The sequence below is a fragment of the Cryptomeria japonica genome, chromosome 6 (assembly GCF_030272615.1).
Source record: "Cryptomeria japonica chromosome 6, Sugi_1.0, whole genome shotgun sequence".
Lineage (NCBI taxonomy): Eukaryota > Viridiplantae > Streptophyta > Pinopsida > Cupressales > Cupressaceae > Cryptomeria > Cryptomeria japonica.
Window position 1 is genome coordinate 135537305 of NC_081410.1, and position 24388 is coordinate 135561692.

Consider the following 24388-nt stretch of genomic DNA (forward strand, 5'->3'; position numbering starts at 1 on the left):
GCATTAACTTGAATGATGATCAATACCTGATGGTGTCCGATTTGAATATATTTGAAGCATCCCCCAGAAGATCGCACCGAGTTGGTGTTGAATTGTTCAGCTTGATGGTGAGACCCAGCCTAGTAGGACTCCATCTAGTCATTCATCCATCTTCTCGCATTCTAGGTAGTAGAGTAGACTTCCTGAACCTTGCATCTTTTGCCATTTGTTTGTCTTCTAGTTAGTTAGTAGGACTTGTGATTCCAGCAAATCAGACGTTTATTCATTGAGTGTAAGTCCCCTTGTGATTCCAGCAAAATCACATCATACCACAGAGAGCTTATCCACACGTAGAGATCCTACAGCAAAGAACCTTGAAGTCATCCCGATTGATACTTTTCGCTACATCTTCAGCATTCGGAGACTTTATTCAAGAGAGGATAAGGTACCCTTTAGGTATTTTATTCTGTGTTCACATGTGCATAAAAAACACATCAACAGATAGTTCCAAGTTTTGTTTAGCATATGTATGGTATTTGGGATTCTAAATTTAATTTTTGTTTCTACTTTTTAGGCTGCATATATGCATATATTTATGAGTTTTATATTTTTTTGTATGGATGTACCCAAACGTACCCAAACCCTGCCAAAATTTTTGACGTACCGGTGTACCATACCCACATAACGTACCTGCACTGGCAACTTAGATCTTAAGACATGAATGCGAAGTGTGGAATGATTGATAACGCACCTAAACTGTTTAACGGAATTCCTTGAAGAGATGTTGTCTGATCAAATATAGTGATTGCAAGATCTACTGAAAATAGACTTGTGAGAAGGCAATAAAAATTCTCAAGCATATGCATTTGGTCAACATGTAGGTAAAAAGGATGCACAAACAAGGCACATGAACTGTTTGACAGAGTGCCTTGAAGGAATGTCAATATGGGAGCATAAACAAGGCATGTTAGTTGTTTGACAGAATAGCTCAATGCGATGTCATCTCATGCAATGTTATGGTTGCAGTTTATGCACCAAAATAAGATTTATTGAACAGGTTTTAGAAAACTTCAAAGTGAAATGCAATCGGCAGGTGTAAATTTTAATTCCATTGCTTGGCTAGTCAAAATTAAAGCTTTGAAATAGCTCATGAACTATATGCTTGAATGCCTCGAAGAGACAGTCTCGTTGAATGCAATGATTGCAGTAGGCACGAAATGCACCTATTGAAGAAGCGTAAGCTCTCAAGCGAATTCAGGCAATAACATAAAGGCCAACATCTATAATTTTTCTTTTTATCCTCCTCTCTACCTGCACTGAAGTGTGAAGCTTGGAACATCGTATGCAAATTAATCAAAGCGTAAGACAATATTTTTGTTAGATGTTACAGTTGGAAATATTCTGGCTGCTATGCATGGAAAATGTGGAATCAATAATCATAGACAATGCACCTGAATTGCTTGACAGACTGCCTCAAAGAAATGTGGTCTCAGAATGCAATGATTGTAGGTCGTGTAATGGGTTTGTTGAAATGATTTAAGAAACTTTCAAGCAAATGTAATTGGCAGTTATTAAGCCGATTCATACAACATGTACCAAAAGCAAAAGTGTTTGCAATAGTTATGTACCTCGATCAAAGCATATTGGCTAAGAAGATTTTTATCAAAGATTATAGTTGGAAATGCTCCTATAGATATGCATGCAAAATGTGGAATCATAGACAACACTCTTGACGTGTTTTATAGATTGCCTTAAAGCAATGTCATCTCAAGGAATGAAATGAAATGACTACAGAATGTGCGCAAATTGGATTTACAAGGAAGCTCCCAAGATCTATAAATTAATGAAGCACTCTCAAACACGTCCTAACCTTGTAAACTTTGTGTTCCAGTTAAATGGATGAAAGTTGTACACACTTCAGTCACATTAATAAGCATTATGGCATCACATATATAGTTGATCATTATTTGTGCATAGTTGGCATTCATGCCTATGTTTGTTGTCTTGAGGATGCCCAAAACACTAGTATTAAGATCCAGTTGAAAATATGGTGGTTGTGTAAATGTGTTTTCTTGGTGCCTATAGTTCATAAGAGGAATGAATTGATGTGGACTTGAGAAGGAATGGTGAAGTTCAAAAAGTAAGGCGATTGATGAAAGTTAGAGGAATTAAAGACACCTGGATTTAGTTGGATCATTGGTTATAAAATGCTACATGCTTTTTGTGTGAGAAATAGATCGCATCCACAAATAAATGACATTTATGCAAAGTTGGAGATAAAGCTAAGATGGCTGATGGAGGAAGAGGCAGCACTATGTTGCAAGAATATAGATAAAATAAAGGGTCTGTTACATAACTGTTTCTCTTCTTGAAATACGCATACACAACTTGGATGAATAAGTAAAAATGAAATTCAAGTCTATGCAAAATATGGGAGTTCTAGTACATGTTATGAGCATTCATTAAAACTAGAAGAACATTTAAATATTGTTGATTTTGTATTTGCAACTACAGCACCAGACATGTGGAAGCATAGACAAAGAACCTGAATTGTTTGACAGAATGCCTCAAAGAGATGTCATCTCACAATTACAGGCAAATGCAACTAATATGCATATTCAAGGCACGTTGACTATATGACATGGATATTAGAATTGAGCAAATCAATATCATTAAGTGGTCATCTAATGCAAAGATTCGGTACATTTATGACAGGTGGTCTGATGGCGACGATAATTTTTTGTAGAGCAATAATTTACAAAGCATTAAGTTGCAAAAAGTTTTCTGGTGCAATCATATGAGTAAATCCTCTATGAAGCTTCAAATCTGGTTATATGGATATAAATGGTGTCATTGCAAAAGCACTTAAAGATAAAGATAGAATTCACATAGTGGATGTTTTGATTACACTCAATGCTGTCAAGAGATTGTACTCCAAGCCCTCATTTTAAGAGCAAAGAGTCCTCATTGTTTGTACTAGGTGTGGATGATTTATGTCCAAGTATGCTCAAGGTGGAAGGTTAAAGGTAGTTGGTAAAAGATTCTCAAAGCTTATGAAGACCTTCAAATTTCTAGTTCAAATTCATATTGTGCAACTGGATGTTTAGACCCATATGGTTGAGATCCAACTTATGGATGCATTGGTTATGAATTTTCTTTTCAATTACATCTTTTGCTTAAGGAAAGTGTAAACTTAAGCAACCATCAAGATTGGAAATTATTGATGGTTAAGGGATTAAGGCCAAATTGTCAATGGACAAGTAACCTATGCTTGAGAAGCATGCATTTATGGTGTGCATCTACAATTCAAGTTTTGACAAAAATGCAATGAAGGAATTGCCTTCATTCGAAAAATCATCCAATTTGGATATTTGTTATGTTGATTTGTGGACTAATGAGGCCTTGATTGAAGACAATTTGTTTTCGAACATCTTATTCTCTCTCTATTGTACACCATCTTATGTTTGCCTATATGAGATGTGCATCAGTTCATGACATGGAACAAAGTTCAGACAAGTGTAGACTGACTTTAGAAGTTATCAAAGATAAAGCAAGCAATTATGTAAAACCTTAGAAATGAGACTCGGACTCGACGCAGATCAATAATTTGGTCTTTCTTCAAGGTTACAAGTTCCTAGTTATCTTTTTGAAAAAGTGACATCACTTATTGTAACTAAAAGTTAGGAAATGGACCTTAGTTGCGCAAAAGTGAAGTAAATCCTAACCAAATGAAATTATTGTATTTCAAAAAGGTCGTTACTAGGTGGTCAGAAAGTTATGAGGTAGTTATCCTCTCAAGCCTATAAATACAAGGCTGTTTGCAATGTAAGGGACTCTGACAAAGGGGAAACTTTGGAGAAATTTTCAGAGATGTTTTGAGGAACTTTTATATGCACACTATGTACAAAAAGGATTTTGGAATTGTATAATTTCAAAAGTTAATGAAGAATGTAGTATAGTTTATATGTTCTAAATGTATTCTTGTGTTATTATTGCTAATTTCTCGTATGTTATTTTGGTAACCGTTTTATGCATGTGTAAAACACTGATAATCTATGTAATTGATGTGATGAAACACACCCATGTCGTGGTATCTTGATTTGGATGTGCTAGTAGAGCCTATCTCTTTGTATGTTGAGGTTCCATGTTGTCCTTTCATCATCATTGCATACCTAAAACACAGTTTGGTCTACAACTCCCTTTGCAATCGTTATTTGTTGTGAATCTCAAATGGTATTCGAATGTCTACTATTGGGGTTTACATTAGTCATCTTTCTTTAGTTTTGTCTTGTCTCCTTTTTGTACTTTTAGGTTAAAGGACACAAAAATCTTATAAACACCCCCATCCTATGAGGGAGTTGCCCTCTCAAACATGAGGAAGATTGTGGTTTTACCTCAATCTCTCTAACTGTTAGCACAGTTGTCACTGCTCTTCGGGTGAACAGGGTCAGTTTTAGAAAAATGATTGCCATGACAAATCTGTTTAGCAACAAGTCTTCAACTAGTATCCTCAAACTTAAGAAAGGGATATGGCAAAAATGGAGGGTTAAAATTCTAGTGCTAGCATGGACATGAATACCAACAAGAATAATTTAAGAAGAAGAAACATTACTTGATAACAGCTGTTTGTAGTTTTAATACTTGCAGATCTTGAGAAGTAGAAGAGATTTTGGATCAATTTAAGTCAATAAACCTCCTTTTAGGAGGTGCTTTTTACTTGATAGCCGACGCTTTTACTAAAAATTTGTACTAGTGATTAGTAAAGTAATTTCAATTAGCTGTTTATCTTATGGACCGTGGCTGCATGGTTACTCACCTTGGGATAAGCGCACAGATCCCGATTCTCAAACGATTCTTAATTGGCTTCTATACTAGGAGCTTTATTGGTAGGAAGAGACAGTTAGGTACTGGCGGTGTGATATTGGCCAATCATTATTGGCAGAATGGATATGAGGCATCTAAAATGAGTTGTCAATTTTACTCCTTATACAGAAATGAACTTCCTCTATATTATTGCAATCCCTCTTAATCATTTTTTTCTTTTGTTGTGAATTATGTTGAGCTCCCAAGCTGTACTTCATACAAGTGTATATTGTCTTTATTTATGGAAGTAGTATGTCATGAAGCTGCTGGTCTTCAAATTTTCCAGTAAGTAGTATTGCTTCATAAGTTAATTTTGTCACAGAATCCTCACAGAATTTTTTCTTGCTGGATCTTTTACTTACTTATATACTACTACAGTTTTTTACTATCAATTTATGATAGAAACAAGCATAAAACTAGTACAGAGAAGCTGGCAACTCAACGCCCTGTTTTTCTTTTGATAGATAAATTGTAACACTCAACTGGCATCAGATAAAAATGCCAAGTGCATGTTAACCTTAGTGCATATTTTGGCATACATGCTTTGTCCGAGGGTTTTCTTTTCTGCCAAAGTCTGAATGGGACTCCCATACTGTCCCATTCATATATCCGCCTTACCAGGATTGTATTAAAACTGCAGATATACGTAATTGGGCTTGAACCTGGGTCTTTATTATAGCAATTACTCTGCCTACCACTAGTTCAGGAAGATTTGATCACATGCCTTGGTGGTATTTATGATGCTTAAATATAGTTAGGCTTACATGGGTTTTCTCCCTGCTGCATAATAGATGTGAGTGGATTCATTGTAAAGAAGATTTATCTCCTGTCCTCCTTCCATAGTGATAAGGTTGATGATTAGAAACTGGAGTTTTTATTTTCTTAAATTGTCTTGTGTATGTAATTTCAAAAAATAGAATGTGCGATCCTATAATGGTAGGCATCGAACCATGGTGTTGAAATTTGGACTCAGCAAAAACTTGGCAAGCTTTTCTATGCTTGGACTTGACAAAATATCTTGGCCATTAAAAAAATATAATAAATGGAAAAGGAACTTTATCATTATTTGAAATTTCAAGTGGATACTTTCTGTCGTTAACACAGCTTGAACCGAGTTTAATGAAAACAAAAAATGAACTTGAAATTTAAAAGAAACGAACCATTGAAACCTTTTTTACATGTAATATAGTTTTGAAAATCATGAGTTTTGGTAGATGCAGAAGTCTCAACTGCGAAACTCAGGCTGAGATCTTTGCTGTGATTTGCCCAGATTCAACACTCTATGCTGAACAAAACACATAATTCCAGTCACTACTGCTGTGCAATTTATCAAATGTGTTGTCAGTCAAACAGGTATTGAAAGTGGAGTGCTATATGATTGCAAAATGATAATGTGTTCGAATAAAAATTGCTTTGTTCTTTGTTCTGGATCATAAAACTAGTTGCCTGAGCTGTCAAAAAATACGAGTTTTTGCTGTCATGTCTGCTTATGTCAATTTTCACAATTACAACGCTACCAGAGAGAATTAAGTCTGTAAATATAGATGATCGAAGTAAATTCTAATTTACTAATGACGTGCTTCATTGAAGCTACTGTTACTACCGTTACATTAAGGACGTTGATAGCTGCTTGTCCAAAATTACAAGCATGATTTAAAATTAGATGAAAATTTGAGAATCAGATATCTAATCTTTTTGGAGTGTTTCTTTTGCACTCAATAACATTTTGCAACTTGTAATCATCTGCATCTGATTTATTTAATATTCTTGCACACAATGTAGGAAAGTTGAAGATAGGCCAAGGGACCCTGCACAGTGGGATGTGATTGCTCAGGTGGTTTCTGCATTGTCTATTCCTGTCATTGCCAATGGCAATGTTTTTAGTTATGAAGATTTCCAAAAGATAAGAGATGCAACAGGTAACAAATGCAAATAAGGTCAATGGAAATACATGCTTCTCAAGAAACGATGGAGTCCTGATTTCTTTTCCTGTTCTTGGATTGACTGTGTTTTTACCAGTATATCATTTTAGAACACTATGCACTAGCTGTTTAAAGTGGTTGTAGGACTGTTGTCACTTCTTAGACAATCTATATAAACAGTTACAAGTGAGACTTGGCTCATAATTGCTTTCACGTTTGCTTTCTGTTTCTCATTCTCACCCATTCACATGCATCAAATGCAACTTTTTTTTATTCTTAATGCTGTTTATTTTTGTGGATATACATGTAAAGTTATCATTGTGTCTTGTTTATATATTTAATTTCTTTTGAATGCATGGCATCTTTTGACGAGTACTGTTGCTATGGTAATTGTACTTGGTGTATCTCTTGGTGAGCACATGCTACTTGTGATTGTCCTTGATGTTTGTTTAGATCCAAAACTTAAGCATTTATTGTCAACATCATATAACATTATTGGAGTTAGCAAAGGATGAAAATGCCCCATTCCATTTGGCTGAAATACTGTAATTGAGAGTTGTAGTGAAAGAGTGAATATACTTGGCATTGTTGATGACAGCCAAGGCTAATAGGAATTCCACATGTCCTACAGTATTTTGTGCTGACTGATGGGTTCTAGTGATAAAATGAAATTTGAAGAGTTATATTAACAAAAGGAAATGGAATAAACTCATACAAGGTAGTAGCAGTAGGTGGAAGGGAATAGAAGTTGGAGATAGGGTAGGAAATTTGGAAAGCATAGTCAATGATGTACCCATCAACAAAATAGATCATGATGCAATGAGAACCAGAGACTTGAAGTGGGGAGAATGAGGAAGGAGCAAGAAGAGTATGGAGCGCGTAAAACAAGCTGATCACCAAGGTGGGTATATGTAAGTCAAGGTGGCCTTGGTGTTAGGTATGAAGCATATGCTATTAAGAACACAATTTACTATGCTTGCGCCATTCCCACAAGGAAAGCAAGTGAATCTATGATAATTTGGAAAATAGTGGAGTCCACTAAGAATTTTCAAAATGAGATTCTTCTAGTCAGAAAAAGGTAGCTCACATAAGCCATGACATGGTTATTCCCATCATTAGAACTTTTCAACAAACCAAACTTATATTGCTTTCAACTCAAGAAGACATGACTCATCCTTGACAAGATCACGTATTGGCACCTAGTGGTTGCTAGTACAAGAATTGGAGCACCTAGAAAATTAACATCACCCATTTAGTAGTTGGAAATCTCAATATAGAGAGCAAGCTATGGGTTACCTCAATGCAAACAACATAGTTAATTAAATGAGGTTGGTGATTAATGTCACGCTACAATAAAGACATCCCAACATAGGTGTAGGCACCTTTGAGTTTGGGATTGGATATATATGGAATGTATATCATAGGACAATAATGATATCTTGGAATGGAAATCAGTCTCCAGTGCAGCAAGCCACTTGACCAAAATTATGAACACTCCTTTTTCTATAGGTCTCATGCTAGAAAATTGAGGTCCAAACATATCTTGTGGCTAAGGGGACAGCTTACTCAAGGCATTCATGTTTTTTAGTAAGAAAGATGTCTTGTAAAGCAATAAAATCTTAGAGGGTGCCTAGAGAAGACTATCCAATAACATTATGATTCTAATAGGTGATGGAGATGCCACCACCATTTAGCCGAACTTGGGATCGTTGTCATGTAGATGGCAGTTGTTTATTGCTCTGTTTGAGAAAATAAGTACATGAATTAATAATAGAGATGACAATGCATACTAGATACATGAGTAAAATTTATTGTTATTTCACAAGAAATTATTTTTTAAAAAAAGACCAAAGATGGTTAGCTAAGGACAATTTAACTATACCATCCTCCTTTTCTTGACGCTACACAATTTATTTAAAAGTCTTGATAGAACACAACCATCAACCAACTGGTACTTCAAACCACCTAAAGCTGACAAACAATTAACACATAGTCCAATAACCAATATTATCAAAACATAATAATAGGCATTGCACATTGACAACAACATGCCCCCAAAAGAAAAAGTTGTCTTCTAAATGACAAGTAAACATCAAGTAACATTAAGTAAGATTTTTCAAATTGATGAGAATATTGTAGATGAGGACTTGTAAAGAAACTTGGATGTGTACTTTGCAAGCTTGGACTTGGAGAGTACTTAGTAAGTCAAATGAGTGTGGTGGGGGTCTGGGGGCAGTGCCCCTCATGGGGTCTGAGGGCAACCACTGTTAAATTAAGACCTTCACAATGCACAGCATTTTCTTGATTTTTTAAGAGGCAAAAAACAATGTTGACATAACCAAAGAATAGAGATTTTGGAGTGTTTAACCAACGTATGTCAATATTTGAATAATGCTTTGGACCAACTACCATCCAACCAAGGGACCTCATTTGATTGCAGATTGAAACTATAATGCCCCCTTTCTATCCCATGTTGTATAATGTTGTCGTTAGTCGATTTCTCCTTGGTCCCATAGGCTAACCAGGACATTTAAGGGATCTTGAGGCCATTTGGCCTAGGCAGTTTCAGTTGCGAGTGATTTTGAGGTGATTTGGTGCAGTTTCTGGCCACTTACTCTTTATAGTAAGTCAGTTGGGCCGGGTTAGTGAGTCAATGGATTCGTGGATGGCACTTATGTCGGTGGTAATTGTTTAATACCGACTGAAGATTCAATAGTCATATGATATTATTCATTAATTTAACAATAAAGTTAAGATATAAAGTTAAATTAAATTATTTAACTTTATTGTTATTTAATAGATGACTTTAGTGGGATAAATAAAGTATGTGTTACAAATATTAAATGTCCCCCTTTTAAGTGTACTTGGGCGCCTACATGAGGAAAAGGAGATTTTTAATATTAAAAGGAAGTGAAGTCTTTAATCCCACATTGCCTAGGAAAGTGAATCGCCTCTCTTGAGAAAGAAATAAAAGACATTCAAGAGTCCCTCTTCTGGCAAGCTGGGTTGAATAAGAAATTTGTGAAATTGTTGGAGAGTTCATCTTAAAGGTTTTGTGAGGACGAAATCCCTCATGAATGACATTCTTCTCACTGTTGCAAGATACAGTGAGGAGAATTAATGGTGTTTTCATTTAGGAAACACATTGGGCTTACAAAGTCTTAGATTTTCAAACAGAGAAGGGCAGAATTGGAGCAGATTTGAGGGCAATTGTGGCAGCAAAAAATTAAAGGGAAAAGAAAAGATTTAAAAGTTTGCTACAGTACCACTGCTACAGTGGTTTGCTACAGTGACACTGCTATAGTAACTTGCTACATTGATTGTTATTGTGATAGTATCAATACCAGCTGTACCTATGTTGGAATATTGTGGCTGCGGCTAGAGGTTTCAACACATTATTTGCTGCTCTATGAACTGAAAAACCAACAATCTGCGTTTGAAATAATTATGTAAGTGTTCGAAGACATTGTCCTTCTGTATGGACTGAGAAATCAGCAAATGCACTTAAATAAATTCTGTAAGTGAATTAGTATGTTGTTTCCCAGAAAGTTTATGGTATGATGTTTCAAGAAGTTTATGATTTTAATTCAGAGTTGCAATCAGCCATTGTTGTTTCATGTTTTTAATCCTTCAAATGCAAGCATTTCATGAACTATAAACCCCACACACAAAACACAAAAAATCAGAACTACAGGGCTGCTTATTACAGTGAGGAAGGCAAACTGTTTGACAAAATTACAGTGAGTGAAAAGGAAAAAAATAGAGGCTAGCAAGGGGGCATATTTCAGAAACTCTCAAGAATAGACTCTTACTGAGAATGGCTCTCAAGAATAGATTGTTGTTAAGAATGGCTTCTAAGAATAGACTTTTGATGGGACAATTAAAGGGCTGTGCAAATGAAACCGATTGTACAAGGGAGGTTGAGGTTGGTTTTTATACAGTGGAAGTGCTATACTTTACCACTAAAATGCTTCTTGGTAGTTGCAAATTATGAAACTAGCAACCAGTTCAAATTGTAAGCGTGCAAATGTGTATAGCTGGAAGATTGTATTTTCTTGGCCATACGATGCAGGTAGAATGAAATAGGTGTATAGTGTAGATGGGACAAAATGGTTGTAGCATGCAAATAGGAAAGAATTGGGATGGTTTTAAAATGTAGCTGGTGTCAAATTTGGAGGGTTGTATATGCATTCAAGGAAGAATTTAGAGCACTATATAATGTTGTCAAGGATGAATTTGGAGAGTCATACAATGAAAATAGGAAAGTGAGATAGCCATGTATTGTTATATATGCGTCTCTAATGTACAATATTACCAAAGAGATATTATGCATGTACAGTCACCAAATGAATTAAGTGGCCATGCAATTACACAATCATCTCGTTGTACAATAAGAGAGTTCATTGGCTATACATCATGTTTTACTTTCCATATAATATTGATAAATCGGTGGGGCTGTATGATACTGAGCCCCAAGTGGTGTCGTACAATATGGACTGGAGAGTGAGGTCGTACAATGTAAACTTTTTCTCACCAAACAATATAAACTTTTTTCATTGCCCTACAATGAGACTAGTATGGCATATAAAACTTGGTTCTTTTTTTATTATTTTTTCTCTGTTTTTCGAATTCAAATTTTCAATATAATATTTTCTCCTTTTTCATTCCAATCTTTCCTTATTTTCTAATTTTCTTTTTCTTTTTCTATAAATTTTGTGATGCCTATTTGACTTGACCAATATTTGAATGCTTAAGGTTATAACAATTTTGCTCCTAGTACTCTGAGATATATTGTTAGTACGTTTGCATTCTTCTACAAAGTCAGATAGTATTGTTACAACTATCGTCTTTTGCAAACCATGGATTACGTCTTGCAAACATAAACTGTCCAACTTTTCAAACTCATTTTTTTTATTGCTTTTCATTGAGAGTTGTAGCTTTGAGAAAATTACAAGTCTATAGAAATACATTATACTCCTCCATTTGCTAGTGAAATAAGCCATGGAGAGAATTTGTTTCAACGTCCAAGCATGACCATAATTCTAGAATTCTTCATCATTCGACTCTATTGGACCTATATCATGCTTCTTTGTCCATTCTTCAAAGTCCAAATTCGATAAATCAAATGATGTTGCTGCCTCGCGGCTTGGTTCTTTAAATCAATTACATACTTTTGATCCTTGCTTTCAATGGAGATTATATATTGTTCCAATTTTGATCAGCTTTGGCTGCTTCGAACCAACCCTGACCTAACAATGCATCACACGTTTTCTTTCTTAATGAAATGAGTAGAAAGCTCAACGAAACTGCTGGGGTTCTGATAAATTTACCTTTTGTTCCATCAAAACTCCAAGTACCTTAATACCTTGTTGATCTAAACCAAAGAAATGGGACTCGAGACTCGGACCTGACTCGGCAAGGCCTACTCATCTCGGGACTTGAGACTTAGAGTCGAAACTCGGCGCAAACAAGGCTGGACTTGGCAAAGTGAAAAAATCAAAAAATTTAGAGATTTTTAAGGATTTAAAACTTGTTTCATGCACCCGTTATTAAATACACCTTAAAGACACAATAACCTCATCAAATAGAAGCTAATTTGATTACATACACAAGTATACATCAATCACATAAGCATAAACACAAATTGTAGCTGAAGGAAATAACAAACATAGATATATAAATATTGTCAAATGTATACAATATTACAAAACTCATCTAATAAATATCGATGTCATCATATGATCAAATGTTCCATACAAATGCCAAAAGTAAAAACAACTACAAGCCTATGGCTCAACGACAGCCTCAGAGGAGCCTGCATCCTCCAGCCTTGGCCCCCTGCAAAGGCGTCTAAGGTAGGTCCTAGATGACTCGGCAACCATAGCCTCTCCTCGTGACACCATGCCACCCTCACCAACATCGGGAATATCTATGTCACTGTCTGCCTCTGGCTCTGTTGTGCCTCTCTCTGCTCATGCTCTCTGCTCCTCCTCTGCCATGGCTACAACCTCAACCTTTGCATCTGCCTAGTCGACCCAATCAATGTCGTCGTCACTAAAGACAAGTTCTGTCTCAGTGGCCCACTCGGCTTCAGGATCAACCTCAACTAGAATGATAGGGGAGTTGTTAGCCAATGTATTCCTTTTCATTCTGAGGCGGAGGTTGTAGTGAGCAAAGACAAGATCGTTCATCCTCTCCACAGATAATCTATCGCCTCTTGGAGTGTATGTGCTCAAACATACTCCAATTGCGGTCACAACCAGATGCGTTGCATGGTTGGCTCGAAATGCGAATGGCCAACTTTTGAAGATTTGGTGTCTTTGGGCCAAAAAAGCTCCACCAATTATCTGAATTTGAAATGAGAAAAATAAAAAAAATCAGTGGACTCTCATTTAACAATATATAATAAAATTAAAATTATGCCTTAGAATGTATTTTAAATTTTTACTTGGCATCATAGATGTCCTACTTCTTTGCAGATAGTACGAGAGAAGTTCTCCCCTTGAGCATTGCAAAACAACTGTATCTCTTGCATAAGTTCGATCTGAGAACAACCATCAGGTGCCATCCTCTCCATGACTGAGTACAGCCCACTAAGAACCTCTTCATCAGCCTTGAAAGTAGGGCTGAAATGGAATGCCGGATTCAGATAATATACTGCTGCATGGATGGGCCTATGAAGCTGGTTATGCCATCTCCTATCAATGATTTCCCAAATGGGACAATACTTGCTCTCATCTCCTGCATAGACGGATTTGATGGCCTCCTTGGCCCTATCCATGCCCTCATATATGTAGCCCATTGCGGGCTTTTCTCCATCCGCAACTCGCAAGAGAACCACCAAGGGCTTAACAAACTGCAAAATTGCAAATATTGTGTAATTTAGAAAAATGAGCAAATAAGAGAAAATGATAAATAAATTATAAAACAAAAGCTTCAATTGTAGAATTTATAAAAAATTTACCTTCACAATCTCATCACAAGGACTCCAAAAGCCTCCCTCATCAAAAATGCAATCTGCCATATCTATCCCTGCAAGGGTAACAGCATAGGAAGAGGAAGACCACTCCTCACCAACAACCATACGTCTTAAGGCCGCCTTACAGCGAAACATGTACCGTAATGTAATGAAGTTAGTGCCAAATCTGGTGATTCTAGGACAAGCTGACTCCCTCAGCTCTGTGTATTGTCTCATAAGAGCTAACACCCATTAATGATTATATATAAATTTGCAAATATTTCTCGCCCTTTCCACACATCTCTTAACCCATGGGAGTTTTCCAATATCCTTCAACATGAGGTCAATGCAATGGGCGACACATGGAGTCCAAACTATAGATGGGTGCCTCTCCATCAAAAGTTTACCTACAGCAACATAATTTGTTGCATTGTAATTAATGAAGTTACAAAACAGTAATTAATTTGCAAACAAAATTAGTTTGTAATCAAAAGTTTACTTGCAGCAACATAATTTGGTGCGTTGTTGGTGACTACCTGCACCACGTTCTCCTCACCCACCTCATCGATCACCTCCTCTATTTTCTCACACAAGAATGTGGCATTTTTGTAATGTGCGAAGGCATCAATGGACTTGATGAAAATAGTGCCCGCTGAAATAAAAATAAAGCAAGATCAATGATCATTCAATAAACATTAAATGAAAAAAAAAATTAATGACTAAATGAATTTAAAATTAATCAATCACCTACGGAAGAAACAAGAAAATTAAGGAGAGTTCTATTTCTCCTATCCGTCCAACCACCAGTCATGATGGTGCAACCTTTAGTACTCCATAACTGGCGTTGATCAGCTAATTCCCTCTTCACATCATGCACTAATTCAGTTAAAATTGATCCCCTTAAATCAGATTCAGAAGGGGCTAAGAACCTCGCCCCACATATCATCAACCATTTCTTGCCAATAAGGAGACCTATCACAAATAAATTAAATGAGATAAGTTAAGTATGTACTATGTACGACAAAAAATCAAACAAAGAATCAAACTATAAATATTAAAAGTTTAAAACAATCAAACATAAAATATTCACTTGGCTGCAAAGAATGGAACGCTGTTGTAGACCCAAAACCTGCCAACTGCCATTTTAGCAGCATCATGGGCCTCCTTGTTCCAACCCATGCCCTCAAGCAACTGTTGGGATCCAAGAGTAGAGCGAGGCTCAAAGAAGGAATCTAACCTAGATTTACGAATTCTAGGTCCAATGCTAACACTCCCACTACCACTGGCAGTGCAAGCAACATGAGCACTAGCACTGCTATTTGCAGAAGCAGAAGTGCTAGCAGTAGCACAGTGAGTGGGATGGTATGGAGGCATGGAAGAAGGCCCTCCAACACAACCTAAAGCTGTTCCACTTCCAATGGCCGCAAAATCTTCCTTTTGCTTCTTTGCCATTTCCTTTTTGTTTTCAATTGCTTCTACCATTACATAGCACTCGCGTGTAGCCTCAATAGTTGCACCTAGGCATCTCTCGGCATCATGGCCACATACACCAACAATATGGTATTTCAATCTATAAATGCCTCCATGGAATATTGTTTTGCAAAACACACACTTTGTTTGCCCTTTTTTTTGCCCAGGAAAATCTTCATGAAATTTCTAAGCAGGGTCCTTTCTAAGTGGGGGTCTAGAAGAAGACATTGTATGATAGTTTTGTGATAGTTGAGGCAAATAAGAAAGTGAAGGTTGCTGCAATAAGACATTACAAATACAAAAAAAATTAATATTTGAGAATTTGTGCATTCATTCTCATTGTACATTTTTTTCAAAAAAACTAAGGTAGGGTTTATAAAAAATTTTAAAAAGAAATGTAGGGTTTGATCAAAATTTCAAACCCTATATTTAAAAAAAAAAAATTACAAACCCTACATATAACCCTACATACAAAAGATTTTGGAAAACAATGTAAAACTTTGAAATGAAATGAATAGAAAATGAAATTTTTGCTCACAAGAAACAAAAAAAACCAGAGTTACCCGGGGACCCCCATCCCTGTCCTGGGGACGTTTCGGGGACTTGGGGACGGCTAGGGGACGTTTCCCCCTGTCCCCAAATTGCTTTGTATTTTGAGGGGACATCCTTGAAACGGGGGGACGCCTTCCCTAGCTCTGACGGCTGGGACGTCCCCAATCCGTCCCTTGACCCCACCTTGGGGGCACTGCCCCCAAACCCCCGTTGAAAAATATAGGGGGAAACTGCATCGATAGAAGTAGGGAAAATTTAACCTTCGAGTCTATTGATATGCATATTGACAATGTGAATGAATTTAAATTCTGATTTATTAATGCATAATTGCATATTGTCTATTGAGTATTAACAATGTTGTATGTTCAGAATTTACATTCTAAAATGTATACAACTTTTCATATCATACACATGCTATATACATGTTTTATTGTTTTCATATGAATATAATGTATGTATGCATGCTTTATCCATGTTTTCATATGAACATTTAGAATTTTGAAATTTTCCTATATTTTATATAGCCGTCCCCTTTGCCGTCCGCCGCCATCCCCAAATTTGGCAAAAAAATTTGCCGTCCTGGAAACGCGTCCCGCCGTCCCCTACCATCCCCGTCCTAGAAACTTGGGGTAACTTTGAAAAAAACTCAAAAAATCAAACTTGGTAACTTTGAAAAAAACTCAAAAAATCAAACTTACCTCTTACAACAAGCTTGAAATGAGTTGCAAACTCTTCCTTCCCAACTCTTGATGCACCAAATCAAAGTACAATGCAGCCCCAATGTGATGAATGGATGAAATCTTGAGCTTCCTCCTTGCTGGTTTTTCTTCAATGAACCCTTGTTTCTCTTCACAACTCAGTTTTCTCCGCCTATTTTGCCAAATGAATGAAATGAAGTTCACTTTTAGGGGCATAGCATAATAAACCAAAAAAAAACATTATAAAAAAACCTTTTAAATTGTGTTTTTTTTTACTTTCATTATGCCCAATGCTGATCGAGTCCAACCGTCGGGACTCGCGATTTTGGGAGATTTCGCCAAGTTGGCAATTTTGGTGAGTTTGACTGTCTGGACTCGTCCGAGTCCGAGCCCGAGCCTAACAAACTCAGGGAGGGCAACTCGACTCGGGTATCGCCCAAACTCGGCGATTTTGGGTGATTCCGGTTTCTTTGATCTACACCCACTAGCTGAAAATTTGGGGGCCAAATGGTCGGCTTACCCAAACTTCGTTGGCTGTCTTTCGAAAGTACATTCACACTAAACCCACCATCAACAATTGTATTGTTGATATTCCTTTCCAATGGTCTCCATATTCACCATCACTTGTTGCTTTGCCATATTAATTGTCAGTAACATTGGATCAATCACTTGATTGCTTGATAACAGAGGTTTCTTCATTCAATCTTCATTCTCGCTAGAGCCTGATTGAGTTGTAACATGCATCATCTCATTCTCCCTCGATACAGTATTAGTCATAACATTTTGGATTTTAAGAATACTTTTAAATCTACTACTTAAATTGGTATGGTAACTTAGAGTACTTCTCTTGCAATATTTTTCTTGGATTGTAATTGATTTGTTATTGTACTTGCATTTGAATTTGAATAGTGTTGTTTGTTAGCCATAGTATTCTCCACTTCAGCCCTTTGCTTCATGAAGCCTTTCTTTTTCCGTATATGGGTCTAGCTACATAGCCTTCTTTGCTTGGGCACGAGTAATGACCAATGCTTCATTATGCCTTATGTCGATCATGTTGGCATTGGCCTTTTGTTCTAGTCATCTGGTGTTTATGGTCTCTAGGGCCACACCCGTTTACAACAATTGCACTTTGTCTTCCTTTTTTCGGCAATCTCTTGCAAACTATCCCCATAAGTACATTGTTGGCATTGTATGATAGGGCATCCCTTGGTGTCTATTGTATTTGGCTTTGACTTCCTCTTCAAATTGTATGTGCACTGTTTTATTGAATGACCCATAATCTGGCAAATTTCACAAAACATCTTTCTAGGATAGTTACCTTTTGTGTGCTCCCCAATTTTGCACTCGAGAACACCATAATTTGTTGGTTTCTTTCTTTGCATTAGTTCTTTCATCATTTTGAGCATGTCCCTTAAAAGTGCTTGTATTGTTCTTGATTCATTATCACTATTGTCATCCAAACTTTTATCTTCCTTTGTTCTTCTTTTATTATGCAAGGATATTTTATCTTCACTTCCCAGGTCCATTGCACGATTGTAGGCTTTAGAATGGGACAAGGGTTGCACTATATCCTTTGTCTTAATGATGAAAATATGTCATAAATGAACCATTTCCTTTTTAGACCATCAACTAGTTTTGTTTCCAATTTTACTAAGAGTTCTTTGAGCCTACGTAATGTCCCCTTTTTCCCAGTGATCATCCAACAGAGTCATTTAGCCTATTTTTATTCCCATAGGCTATGATGAAAAATTATCAGGGAACAAAATTAAAATAAATCTTATGGAAAACTTTATTTTTAATTATTAATTAATTTAATTAAAGTGACTCGAATAAAAAAGTAAATATTGTGAAGTCACCTTATTAACTTAAGTTTTTCTTCTAGAAGCTGTAAGGGGGTTAAATCAGATTCTTCTAGAAGATTCAGCTAGGCCTTTGAATGGAGATGATGGCAAGTCATTTGGCATCAATTCTTGACTTGTTATGTTTCAGAATTTCTTGGAGATCTTGTGTTTGCCGGTTCAATGTACCCTAGGATGAAAACCCTTGGGTGTTTGGATTTTTGGACGAAAACCCATTTAGCCTATTTGGCGGACTCATTTCAGAAGTCACACTTGAACTTTTTTGAGCAGTTTGTGAAGGCTGGAATATTATAGAATAAATTGTTGCAGGTCGACAATTTTAGAAATTTTTTAAGTCTTCATGGAAGACAAATTTCTGATTTTTCAGTGGATTGAGGTATGGACACCATAGACTGAATTTTGGGCATGGGTATTGAGGGAGGTGCTGGGCATAAATTCCATCACTTAGCAGCATTGTACTCTTGGCATGAGGCTTTTCCTCATTCCCAACTGGCCCAAATTAGACCAGTTCGAGTTAGGAGGGGGGGATTCAACCTGCCCTTGCACTTTCCTGTGGTCGCCAAGATAAGGAGCATCTGCTGGAAGCTTAGTGGGTTGTGAGCTTTTTCTGTGGAGTCTGGACATTCCTATACCTACACTATTGTAGCAGCTAATCTTTGATGTTAGACACAAAAATTTCCATATGATTTGCAGCAGATTGAAGGGTTTATTATCCATATTTATGAGGTCTAAAATAACTGTAGTTTGGCTGAGAGTTTCATTCAATGTAAACACTGATCATAAGGCATTTGTTTGATACATAAAGACTAACTTGAAGAACTGTTCAGCATGAGGGGTAATGTCTTTGTCAAGCGCCAGAATTGTTGATTTGCTACTTTCAAAGTCAGGAAATTTATCTCTGTATTTGTCTCTGTGATTTAATAACATAAGCAGCAACTATGTGAATGGAAATTCTGCTTCAAATTGTATGCTTTATTTCCATCTTTAAGTATAACTTGTCATAAACTGAAGGAAACACTCTATTTTTCATTATAAATATGTTCTGCGTTATGATGAAATGAAACTAGTGCGAAATTGAATATTCAAACCTGCAATAAAATCATTCACATTCTCAGAAGTGCGCAAATTGTTTGACAAAATGCACATGAAGATAATGGTGAAAAATCAATAGGGGAAAAATATTATGAAAGAGAACAAAGGAGAAGTCAATTTCTGGTTGCTGGTCCATATCCAGAAGAAGACACCTTTTCTGCAGCATTACCAGCAAGGCAGCCCCTTACAACATTACCAGATATTGAAACAATGAGTAGTTCAGGTAATGAGAGTCTTTTGGATTGGAGGATATTTGATCCTCCTAGTGTGGAAGATATTTTAAATGATCTTGCATGTGGTTAGCAACGACTGATGCAACAGTTTGTGCAATTACAATAGTAGTTGATTACAGCCTTTGGGCAAGCGTCATAAAACATGAACTCCCTCAGAGTGAATCAGAATAATATAGGTGATGGTAGTAATTTAGGGAATCACATTCCGAGGTGGCTAGTATAGGTGGATCAGATAGACCTTTCCATCTTACATTCATACCAAGGGAAGATGAGGAAGCATCTCAACTTGAGGAGGAGAAACCATTCATTGATGAGGCGATAGCAGTTTATGATGAGTACCATACACTTCCTGATGCAATGAGAAATGAGAGATCATTGAAGCAATTGAGTGATTAGTTGAAATGCATAATTTGAAGCAATCTGATATCATAGTAGTTTAATTATGCATTTCACCTAATCCTAATTATGCAGGATCTACAAGCAAGAGTTTGTTTTATTATGCAAGATATTGTTTGGTGAATTCAAATCCTAACCCTAAATTGTGTAATTTATGTTTTTAGGTAAAGTTAGTGCAATTTGGGAAGGAAACATTACAAAGAAGTTATGCTTCTCTTGCAAAGAACCATGGGAGCCCGGTCACAGGTGCCTTAGGAAAGGCAAACCACATTACAAATAGGTCACTTATGACATTGATGAAGAGGTTGTTGACACTAGTTTGGAGAGTGAACATGAGGAGCTATAGGTAGAGCGTGATGATACCGCTATAGGAGACATGGCTCATGGTTCTACTGCTACATCATTAGGAGTTCCTAGGTATCATCCTTTCCGAGTGAGATTGACAATGAGTTACATGTTTGGTTGACAATGGGGCAACTCATAATTGCATTGATGAGGGTCCAATGACGAAGAGAGGGTTGGAGGTTGAGGATTTCTTTGATTTAGTGTCATTGTGGTTGATGGGTTCAATATGAGTAGTACTAAGAAGATTTCACAGTTGAGCATTTAGTTGAGAGACTATACAGTTGTCGATGATTTTTTTGTGGTCGGGATTGGTGAGACCGATGTTTTGGGAATGCAGTGATTGCATTCACTTGGCAAGTACAGTTAGGACTTTCAAAAGGTGGAGTTGGAGTTCATGTCAAATGGGAGGAAGATAGTGTTGAGGGCTTTGGTAGATGGTGCGCCAAGGGCAGTGATAGCAAAGAGGATGGAGGCATCGTTTAGACATGATGAGGTTGCATGGGTAGCCTTATGCTTTGTTTCTTCCAAATCTTCTTCTATTGATGACAAGCAATATCATGTGGACATTTTGTCGGTTTTGGATAGGCACAATATTTTGTTCGAAGACATTCGACCTAGTAGACCTCTTGATTGTGGATTTGAGCATGTGATTGAGTTAGAGGAGGGCTCCAAGCTCGTTACTACTAATCATCACTATTTACTGGTACAATTGGTAAATTAAATATAGAAAATAACAATGTACATGACAATGCATACCAGACATGGCAATAAAATATATCTTTATTCGCACATGCAATCATTACAGAGAAGAAGACTAGAGATGGTCGGCCAAGGATTACAACAGATCCAACAATACCGTCCCCCTTCCTTAGCAGTACACGACATATTTAAAGGACCCGATGGTTGCCGAGAGGTACACAACCGTCAACCAACCGACACATAACTATCCGAGACTGACAACCAACTCAATACAATTAATTAATACATTGTCGGATAACAAATTTTATCAAACATAACAACAGACAATTTATGCCGACAACAATCACCCCAAAAGAGGAAATTGGGAAAAAAATAAGGAAGTTATTGATATAGGACACATTATGCCTAGCTCTAGCCCCTTTGCATCTTTAGTGGTCTTAGTTAAGAAGGATGGAACAATGAAGATGTACATTGATTATTGTGCCTCGAATAAGAAGACCATCAAGAATAGGTATTGTATAGCCAAGATACATGAATTATTGGATGAGCTACATGGGGTAGTATACTTTTTGAAGATTGATCTTCGTTCAAACTGCCATCAGATTAGAGTCTATGAGGAGGATATACATAGGACAACATTTTGATGCCAGTACGGACATTATAAGTTTTTGGTTATGCCCTTTCATTTTATTAATGCTCCTCATGTATGAATCACATCTTTATTAGATGATTGCAAAAGTTTGTATTGGTATTCTTTAATGATATTTTGATATACAGTAAGATATGGGAAGATCACCTCAAACACATTGATGAGGTGTTGGGCATCATGGAGTGATAGCTTGTTTGCGAAGGTTTCCAAATAAGACTTTGGAATGACAGAGATTTTATATTTGGAACATAGGATTGGAGTTGGTGGAGTGAAGGTGCACCAGGAGAAGATACAAGCTATTTTGGATTGGCCATCACTGAGGAACATTTTTTATTTGAGGGGTTTTCTTGGATTTGCAATTATTACAAGAGATTAGTCAAGGGGTCTTCTTAGTTGGTGGCACGTCTTATAGATCTTACTAAGTAGGGCGCATTCAAATGGTTTGATGAGGTTCAAATTACATTTGATAGACTTAAGGAGGTGATGAGTTCTTGTCCAATGTTGGTTCTACCAGATTTCTCTCAACTTTTTGTGTTGGTGTGATGCATTAGGCGAAGGGATTGGTGTCATACTTATGTAGAAGTTGAGAGATGTGGAGCAGTTATATTCCACCTATGATAAGGAAATGCTTGCCATCATGCATGTGTTGGTAAAGTTTAGGTAGCATTTGGTGGGTGCAAAATTTGTTATCAAAACGAACCACAACAATTTGAAATACTTTGTAGAGCAAAAGTATTTGAATGAGCGACAACAAAAGTGGGTGAGTAAGATTCAAGCATATGATTCTGATATTGAATATGTTAAAGGTAAGAAGAATGTTGTAGTAGGTGCACCATTTAGGAAATCCACACTTTGCTCTAGCTCAGAGATCTCAGCTGATTGGAAGGCTCACCTTTTGGTTGATTATTCCAAGGATACATTTGCATGTGTGCTCATGGATGACAAGATTTAGGATGATAGGTATAAGGTAATTGATGATGTGATTTAGTATAAGGATAAAATATTGTTGGTACCTGAATCTAAGATGAAGGATAAGATTTTGCTGTTCATGACACTCCAACAAAGATGTGCAACTTGTAGTTATCATTTGTATTAGTGAAATTACCAAAATAACATCTTCAAAGAAACCTTATGATGACAGTATCATGAAGGACGTTTTCTTGTTGTTTATTGAAAAGTTTTTGTGGATTGGTTGATACTGGAAGCCCTTCCTTTGCTAAAAGAGTAATATATGATAAACTTGTGCAAAAATCACATGCTGTAACATCATGTTAGATATTGCTTGTGAAGAGATTATTTTTTAAATGTTTGAAATATTTTTGGAATCTTGGATTGTTATTAATTGAGGTTCATGCATATAATGTCATAACTTCCTTACAATATATTATGTTTCTGATCTTGGATGATATTGATGTAATCTCTAAGCTATTGTAAGCTAACTTGTTGGCTGTTTGGAGGAAGGAACAGCATGTTTTACTAGCAACACATGAGTTGTCCAAAAGATTGGTGAAACGAAAAAGTGAAAAGTCAATTATGGAAGAAGAATTGCTTTCTTGTGGTTTACAGATTACAGGTTGTCCTAAAATGAGCAAGAATTAACTGGGGAAAGAACAACATTGTTTCACATACAATGAAGCCTAGAAACCTAATCACATGTGGGAACAACAGAGAAAGTGAATTAGGGACTCTTATCACATGTGTAATTCAATGGAGTGATGATGAGAACAGAGAGAAAAGGCAACATTAGTTTTTTCTGAAGTTATGACAATACTAGAGATGTAAGGTATGCAGATGACAAATTTTTTGAAAAATACTAATAATGATTTTGAGTTTGCTAAAAATTCTACACCAATAGAAAATGATGAGCATGTAGATCAACCTAGTGAAGCTTATTCGGAAATTGAAGAAGAATCACGAGGCCTATGGATCCTATGACGAGACAGTTGGAAATTATGAAGGAAATGCTGATTTTTGTATGCTTACTAGCAGCAGCTCATTATATTTGTATGATTCTACCATTCTTATTGAAGATTGGAAGAAATAGATGTTGGTGACAAAGGACAATGAAGTATAATGCTTATCAAGATTAGATGATACAAAGAGAGTCATTGAAGAAGTAATACAAAAGGTTATGCCCTTTTGTTTTCTTAATGACCAAAAACTTAGAGTGCTATTTTGACTGTTTGGTAATGTTGTGACGTTTTCACACATCGCCCCATTGCAAATGGGGACCCCCTTCTTTTTAGGCCCTCCCGGTTTTTTGGCTTGCGTTTTTGTGGTCTTTTCGCAGCAGTCTCGTCAGTCTCTTTGCTTTGCATGTGTTCGAGGATCATATTGGTCAAATCTGCTTTTTGTTTGAGCGAATTCGGCTAAGTCTAGGACTTGTTTTGTGAATTTTAGGGTTTTTGCCTTCTGTCCTAGATTTTAGGGGTTCCTGTTAGGGTTTTGGAAAAAATGAACATACGACTGGAATTAAGACCCTTCAAGGAACCTCCCAGTAAAATTTGAGCCAAAACAGAGCAACTTTCTATTTTTAGAAAGTTCCTATTTTTTAGGGATTTTACTGAGTCCCGGATTGGTCTAATTTTGCCAAAAATCAAACTTACTATTTTTAGTAAGTTCTATTTTTAGTAAGTGCTTTTCTGACCTATTTTGCCCAAACCTTGACATTTT

At 36.6% G+C, this 24388-nt stretch overlaps 1 protein-coding gene across 1 annotated transcript in view; it reads left to right on the plus strand.

Moving 5' to 3' along the window:
- Positions 1-24388, plus strand: part of LOC131044234 (uncharacterized) — a 216852-nt gene that overhangs the window by 124203 nt on the left and 68261 nt on the right. Inside the window, exon 6 of the mRNA XM_057977517.2 lies at positions 6625-6761. Within this exon, the coding sequence (XP_057833500.1) occupies positions 6625-6761 (137 nt within the window). The remainder of the gene's footprint in view (positions 1-6624; positions 6762-24388) is intronic.